We start from the raw sequence: 7,604 nt of genomic DNA on the forward strand, positions 1-7,604 counted from the left end.
GTGATGCCAGTGAGGGCTTGTGGCAAATTTGTTCTGTTACGTTGAGCACTGGTATTTCCCAGTTCATAAAAGCAACATTCAATTTGCGAGACAGAGTGTGAGAGATCTTTCTCCTTCTGTGTCAAACACGGGCAACCACACACTGTTTTGGTCATTAATAAACATGAGTTCACTGGCTAATTTCTCTTAAACCATAGTTTGCGCTGCAATATACCATAAAGGAGACCGTGTTAGTGTTGAGCGTTACATCAAGTTCCATCAAACACACACAGTGACCTGTGTGTGCTAACTACAGTTAGCTTCCATACACGACTGAATGTGTCAGAAATTAAATCAGGCATTAGCCACAACGTGCTTTCTTTCTTGATGATTGAGAATCCCCGTCGTCCTGCAATGAAAGAGAGGTTTGCACGACGTCAGGTTCGACGTCGTTTTGATTAGTCGACTAATCTTGGCAGCACTATATGATTTCTATGTACCTCTGATCTCGTGCATGCAGCAACATTCATCGTGACCAAGAGAAAAACACCAGACCTTAAAATGCAACTACAATAACACTATAAAAAAAATGTTGTTCACTGAACTGAATTACAATACAATTACTTTTTCAGGACTTATCAAAGCATTTTAATGCAATCATGTGAAGATGTGTTTGCCATTGGTGACTATACTGGACTCACGAGACCAAGTCTTACAAGTTCTTCTTTTCATGACACATCATAATAGATTTTGTCTCTCTTTGAGGAACAGTGCAACAGCAATGAAAACAATCTCCTGCAAAGACACTCCGGATAATTCAATATACAGGCGTATTGAATCTGCTTCAACTTCTGTATTTACAAATGATATTTTTTATATGACATGCTAATGATATTTTACATACAATGTACAAAATAAAAAATAAAAAAAATACTTTTCCCCCCCAAATGTAATGGCTGTTGCCAGTTCACTTTTTCTTTGCTTCAAAAGTACATGATTTGTTGTTCCTTTTTCCTCTACGTGTGGCTGGAAATCGAATGAACTCAAAATGTTTGCTTTGGTCTGCATTTGGAAAGGGAGGTGAACCCGTGTGTAGTCGTTTGATAAAATGGACTTCTCTTTGGTTCTCTCTTGTCTTGGATGCTTTGATGGGCCTCCCTTTTCTTGTGAATGCGACATACCAGCTCTCATACTTGGCATTCTGAAAAGCTGTGTAATTGTTCTCCAGTACAATCTCTGTGAAAATACAATCCCTGCTACAACCACTGGGCTGCAGGAAGGTCGGGGGAGAGGGGGGGAGAGAGAGAGAGTTTTTCATGGTAAGCTTCTGTGAATGGATTATATCATTTTCACAAAATCAGGCCGAAACCTCCTAAATCACATAATTAACTATCGGTCAATCCATATGTGTGTGCGTGTGTGTGTGTGCGTGTGTGCGTGGGTTTTCGCGGGTGTGGGGGTGTGTGTGTGTGTGTGTGTGCTTTTCTTATAAATTAATGACCAATTTAAACTATTGAAAAATAGCATGATCTTTTTGCTGATGAAATGTTCATAATAGAACATGCTGTTTTTTACTTTGTATCACGTTTTTTTGGTCTTTTTAAAGGGGAAGTAAAGTAAAAAAAAAAAATACCTTAATATAATTCATATCACGACTGTGAAATATGAACTAAGCAGCAAAATCCACCCGGTTTTATCCATCTCAGGCACGGACATATAGATGATGTATTGACAATTGGCAACAGGGAGCCCAGGTGGGTATTTGTAGTTGCGCCCTAGAGTGGTTCAGATCCTATTTGGCTGTCAGGACTTTTTGTGTTCACCAAGGTTGTGCCGAGTCTGTCATATGGTGTTCCACAAGGTTCTATTTTTGGGCCCTTGCTGTTTTCACAGTATTTGCTGCCGCTAAATTCCATTCTTTGAAAACATGGAATTTCCTTCTACTGCTATGCGGATGACCATCAGATCTATATCCCGCTTGGCAAAAAAGACACTTTCTCCTTAAGACCACTTTTGTCCTGTCTAGAGGAAAAACTTGGATGTCACAAAATTTCTTAAATTTCAATAAAAAGAAAACAGAAGTTAAGGTGTTTGTTCCTAGTGGCCCTTTTACATCCCACTCTGTAGACCTTATCTGAAGCCAACCGTCTCGATCTTGGGTTTTAAATTGGACAGCGATTTCTAATTGGACTAGTAAATCGGTGCTGTTGTTAGATTGAGCTTCTTTCATCTTAGGCAGCTGGCTCAGGTGAAACCCTTTCTTTCTCAACAGCACTCAGAAACAGCAATTCATTCCTTCGAAATTGTTTGTTCTTTTATCACAGACAGACTATTAGTAATTTACCTGACATGTTTTGGTGGCAGTCTTTCGCCTACTTCAGAAGTGTCGAAAGACTGTCACCGAAACATGTCAGGCAAATGAAAACCTAATAGTCTGCCTGCGATAAAAGAACCAACAATTTCAAATATAAATAAGAGACCGAGTATTAATTCCATTTCCACTTTGTTCCATCTTGGCTAGACTATTGTAATACAGTTTATTTTACAGTTGCCAATCCTCCCTCAAATGTCTCCAGTTGGTGCAAAATGTTGCTGCTCGCCTTCAAACTGGGGCTTGGAAGAAAGAGCACAAAAACCCAATTCTGGCATCTCTTTATTGGCTCACGGTGCATTTTGGACTTCATTTTAAGATTTGTATTGTATTGTATTGTTCTCTACAGCATTGTTCCCCAACCTTTCTTGAGCCATGGTACATATTTCACATTGGAAAAAAAATCTCATAACATTGCAAAATATTCCACAAAAGGTGGATATACGAGTTAATTTAAAATTGGGAAGTAATTCACTGCGATTGGCTGGCAACCAGTTCCGGGTGTACCCCGCCTACTACCCAAACACAGCAGGGATAGGCTAAAGCATGCGACCCTCGTGTGGAGAAGTGACTTGGATGGATGGAAATAATTTTTGTCAAAATAGTTGACACTGGATAATTATGATGATCACTGCTCTGTAGTAATGTATGATTGTTACTTTATATGTGTGACAAAACATGGTAACAATTTCCTTCTCAGTATGAGTGCAATGTGTCTGACGTTAGAAATCGGAGACTGCTCTTACTGTGAAATTCTTTTTTATTTATTCTTGTGTTAGCTAAACCTCTGCCTTAAGTTCTTGGCATTTTGACTTGCAGTGCTTACACAGTACCAAAGGGATGTTGCATTTTGGGGGCACTGACTATTTATATGAGAAAGGAATTTCATTTTGACTCATGGGTAGATTGTTTTGTGAGAGATATGAGCTTTTACATGTGAGCCGTGGTATTGTGCTGATCCATTCCAGGTTATTTTGGGCAAAAGCAATAAATGAATGCAAATGAGACAAAGCAATTGAGAAGGACATTTGCAATTTTGGTAGCACTGACCCTTTATGTGGCTGATGAATCGAGTTTTGAGAGATATGAGTTTTTTGCTAGTGAGCTGGAATGTTGCGCAGAGCTCTATGACTGTTAGGCCAAATTATCCAATAAAATTTAAGAAAGTCGTTTTTCTGTTTCGACAAATGAGTCAAACAGAAGGAGAAAAACTGTAATAAGAATCTCATGTTTCAACTTGTCCGGGTGCATAGAACATATAATTGTAAAGTTGTTTTTTTTTAACTTGACTTCCCCGTTAAAATTGATGATTGTGCAGATACGGGGCTTCTCCCCAATGCCAGCGAAAGACAAAATGTTGTACGAAAACAGTCAAGAATATGCTATCACATGTCCATATAGAGTACCTTTCCAACAAGTTTTCCCTTCCGGTTCATGCAGAGGTAGCGTCCACTTTCTGCACCTTTGATCCTCACACGGCTGCCAAAAGTATCTGTCTCAACAAAGAGACGAGCTGAAAGAAAATAAAAAGCTCATATTAGTTTTAATGAGTACAAACTTGACAAATGTCATGTACAATTCTTGAGATTGTATCTATCAGATATGGTTGAATGATTTAAGGTGCAGGTATTATAGTGGCACATGCTTGTGGTGTGTATTGAAACAATATGACCTTGGAAGCAGCTTGGTAGCCCTTGACTTCTCGTGGGAGCAAGCTTATAAAAGTAGTCCAAAACATACAGTAGAGTACTGTCTTTCCTCTATGGGTAAGCCACTTGATTAACCAAATGACAGAATTAAAAGGATACATGTAGAATATACATTCTCAATGTAATCAAACTTGCTGCAAATTGGGGCAGTTGTGAATTACAACAACATTGTGTATTGGGGCCACCGAAACAAATGATTTTACCTATCAGTCACTAATTTGCCAGACGATGACTTCATGGATACAACTGATAGGTTGTATTAACATTCAGCGGGGGTTGGGTTTTTACAGAGTGGCTGGAGGAGAACCCTGACTGTGCCTCAGGACAAAGCCTGCCCAGCAGGGGTCTTAAATGTTATTGATCTCTGGTTTTATTTAATAATAATAATAATAAAAGTCAATGTCAAGTCATTAAACAACAATTGTGTCAAGTCATAATGTTCCCTCAAATGCATATGCGTCTTGCCACACTATATGCATCCAAAATTATAGACTTTGTTTTTGCTGTAATTATACAGTACATTATGCATATAATACATAATTTTAAAACAAATGTTTTCCAATTTAGCAATTAATGTCTCTGAGTTCATAATGTTATGCTGCATGCTTATGTAAAATGTCATATATGGACCCGTCAGAGTAAAGTCAGAGAGTGAGATAACAGTAGCTCTTACCATAAACGTTTCCATCCTCAGCTGTGGCGGTGACCCTTTTGCCCTGAATCTGGACGTGTTTTGCACTTGTGCGGCTGTAGAGCTGGTAAATCCTGACCTGTCTGCGGCTGACCTGGTCCGTCACTGCGCCCTGTGTCCTCACGTACTGGTTAAAATTAGGAGATGGGTGATTCTCCCCCTTTTTTTGCAAAGGGAAAAATAAAATCTGTAATTTTTTCTTTCTAATTTGGGATTTAGCCAATGTCTGAAGTTATTGCAGTTGCGTTAATATGCACAAGCTGTGAAACTCAACCATCTAATTGCTTAAATGTAATTTTTGTTTGCAATCTTCATAACTTTGGAAGATTACATCCAAAAACAAATTAATGGAAGACAGGTTTCTAGATTCTTACCTTGGCATAGCTCCAAAGCATGAAAAACTGAAATGATCTGCAGAAAATGTAAAAAAATTAATAAATAAATAAATGAAAAAATTAATAAAAGAAAATAGTTACTGAAATCAATTACATTTGCACACAGCTAAGGCCAGGGTCAAAGAGTTGCAATCAGGTTTAAGGACGACTTACATGTAAATACAACGCTGGTTTATTCCATACATTCTCCCTCCTGTTGAGGCTAATCAAGAAGTGGATTCTTGAGGAAGATGTATTCCAAATGGATGCCGGAAATTGAATTTAACGCACTCCAAACCACCGGAGTCTCTATCTGAATTGTGATTTCCCTTCACATGTGTCAAAAAACTGATCCAGTTGAAGGAGTGGTTGACTCCTCTTTCAAAAATCCATGTAACTCCTCAAAGGTCCACACAGCTACATCCATTGTTGTCCAAAAGAGGTCACATATCACTTAAGGGTCAAATAAAATAAAAGTGATCCCAGCAGAGATCTGTGTGGGTAAATTCCACTTTTTGAAAGGCTTCAACTCTCTGTTGGATTATGTTTTCTTCTTGCTTATATATTGAAAGGCATAAAACTTTCTATTGTGGGTGGTCAAAAAAATCACATTCTCTCATTATGAAAGTGAGGAAATAAAATCTTTAAAGTTAACAGTTGATCTAATTGCACATTAATTTGCTCAATTACAAGCACAAACTGTCCCCTCCCATCAAGCTTTCATGAGCATTTCTGTTGCATTGTATTTAAAAGTGAGTAGACATGGGTGTGGCAAGTAGACTCCTCCTCCTACTACCACTGCACTTCCCTTTCATCTTATGCTAACTGGCCACACTACCAGTTCACATCCAAACAAATCATGTGGACAAAAGGCCTGTTTCATCCTTGCATAATATGCAATCAACATCCCAGGATGAATAGGATATTGTCAGAATTTCTCCTGCCAAGTGGCACAAGCGAGCTAATGAGAAACAACTCAAGAGAAGATCATCATATCTGCAGTATATTATTAATCCTTGAGGGAAATGTGTGAAGAGGAGATACAGAAAATAGCAAACATCATCAGACTAGGCCACATGCACACTAACAAATGGCTGATATTACAAAAGTATTATAAAAATCAGGATAACCGCTTAACTCCATGATAACCTTGACAATGCTCAATAAGTGAAATTCATATAGTGCCCACAATCTATGGAACAAACTACATGTGTATCATATCATATCTGATATCTGAATAAGTGAGTTGTTGAATTCAGTCTCTTCACAGTTGTTTATTTTAAAAACAGCACAAAACAGACCTAGTGGCTAACACATCTGCAGCGAGGTTCAAATACCAAGCAAGAGAAACCAGACAACAGAAAAAATGCCACTCTAAGCATAACCTTGACAAACTCAAAATAACCATCCACCCATCCATCAATTTTCTGTATTGCTTAGCTTGTTCAGGGACACAGGGAGCTGACCATTCCAAATCACCCTGCAACAAGGTGTACCACTAAACCATTCATGACTAATACTAAATATAATGTTAGCAATTAATGTGCACTGTAGCCGTTACAGTCTGTTAACTACTGTACACATTCATGCATTTTCTAACCCACCTGAAATAGGTGAGAGGGAGCCAATCTCAGCTGGTTTGGAGTCAAGAGGACCAGTCACCAGCTAATCACAGCCCACATATAAACAAACAAGCATTCACTCTCACATAAACGCCTATGTATGAGCAATTTAAAGACTTTTACTAACCTAAAATTTGGGAACGTTGGATGAAGCCAGAAAATCCATAAAGCAAGCGTAGGATGAACATGCAAACTCCATAGAGCAAGCTTTGAACCAGGGACTGTGAGGAAGACACAGTTAACCATTCCCCCATGTGCTACGCAAACATGATTACGTTGATTTAAAATGTTTCACTGGACAGATGATCATATAACCAAAGACATTTATTTATGTTACAGCATTTTTCTACTTTGGGGAATTATTCAAAGATTGTTTGAACCAATTCAATCATACAACTCATTAGTTCTCCATCCACATTGACACCCATGAGCAATTTAAAGTCTCTGATTGACCTGGGAAGTATGGTTTTGGAATGGGAGAGGAAGCGAGAGAAAATGCATGCAAACACCTAGAAAATATGTAAACTCCACACCGGAGTGCCTGAGCTCACAGAAAATTATTTAACAAAAAATGTTTTCAATAGCATTGCAAATTTAAGTTTAAATATTGTACCATAGGTCCTAAGTGAGTTTCATAGGGTTAGTTTATATTTACATTTATATGACAACAGAATGTTAAAAAGCATAGTCTGTACAGATAATTCATTGTACAGGACATTACAGATTGACTCTGGAATAGAAATAAATACTGTATGAACAAATCTGAAGTTGGTCAGCATCCCAGAACCAATTGTTATTGAGTGAGTAGGAGGCATCTCACTCAGTCAAAACAAATCATTTGACAAGCAGTATTGGTTG

At 38.2% G+C, this 7,604-nt stretch overlaps 1 protein-coding gene across 1 annotated transcript; it reads right to left on the minus strand.

Moving 5' to 3' along the window:
* Positions 1–946: 946 nt before the first annotated feature.
* Positions 947–5,330, minus strand: LOC148344775 (fibroblast growth factor 17-like). Its single transcript, XM_088309579.1, has 5 exons — positions 5,299–5,330; positions 5,125–5,161; positions 4,733–4,910; positions 3,757–3,863; positions 947–1,249 (listed from the first exon to the last, which is right to left on the minus strand). Exons 1-5 carry the CDS (start codon positions 5,328–5,330, stop codon positions 947–949), a joined length of 657 nt encoding a protein of 218 aa, XP_088165705.1.
* Between the last annotated feature and the right edge of the window lie 2,274 nt (positions 5,331–7,604).

Source organism: Idiotropiscis lumnitzeri, chromosome 1 (assembly GCF_059441095.1).
Source record: "Idiotropiscis lumnitzeri isolate Australia: NSW breed Sydney's pygmy pipehorse chromosome 1, RoL_Ilum_1.0, whole genome shotgun sequence".
Taxonomy (NCBI): Eukaryota; Metazoa; Chordata; class Actinopteri; order Syngnathiformes; family Syngnathidae; genus Idiotropiscis; species Idiotropiscis lumnitzeri.

Coding starts and splice junctions, on each gene's coding strand:
- LOC148344775 (XM_088309579.1), bottom strand. CDS start 5,330: ATGTATGGAATAAACCAGCGTTGTATTTACAT. Junction 3,864..4,732: donor TGAGGATGGAAACGTTTATG/GTAAGAGCTACT, acceptor ATTTTCTTTCAG/CTCGTCTCTTTGTTGAGACA. Junction 1,250..3,756: donor AGGGAAAACTTGTTGGAAAG/GTACTCTATATG, acceptor ACCTTCCTGCAG/CCCAGTGGTTGTAGCAGGGA.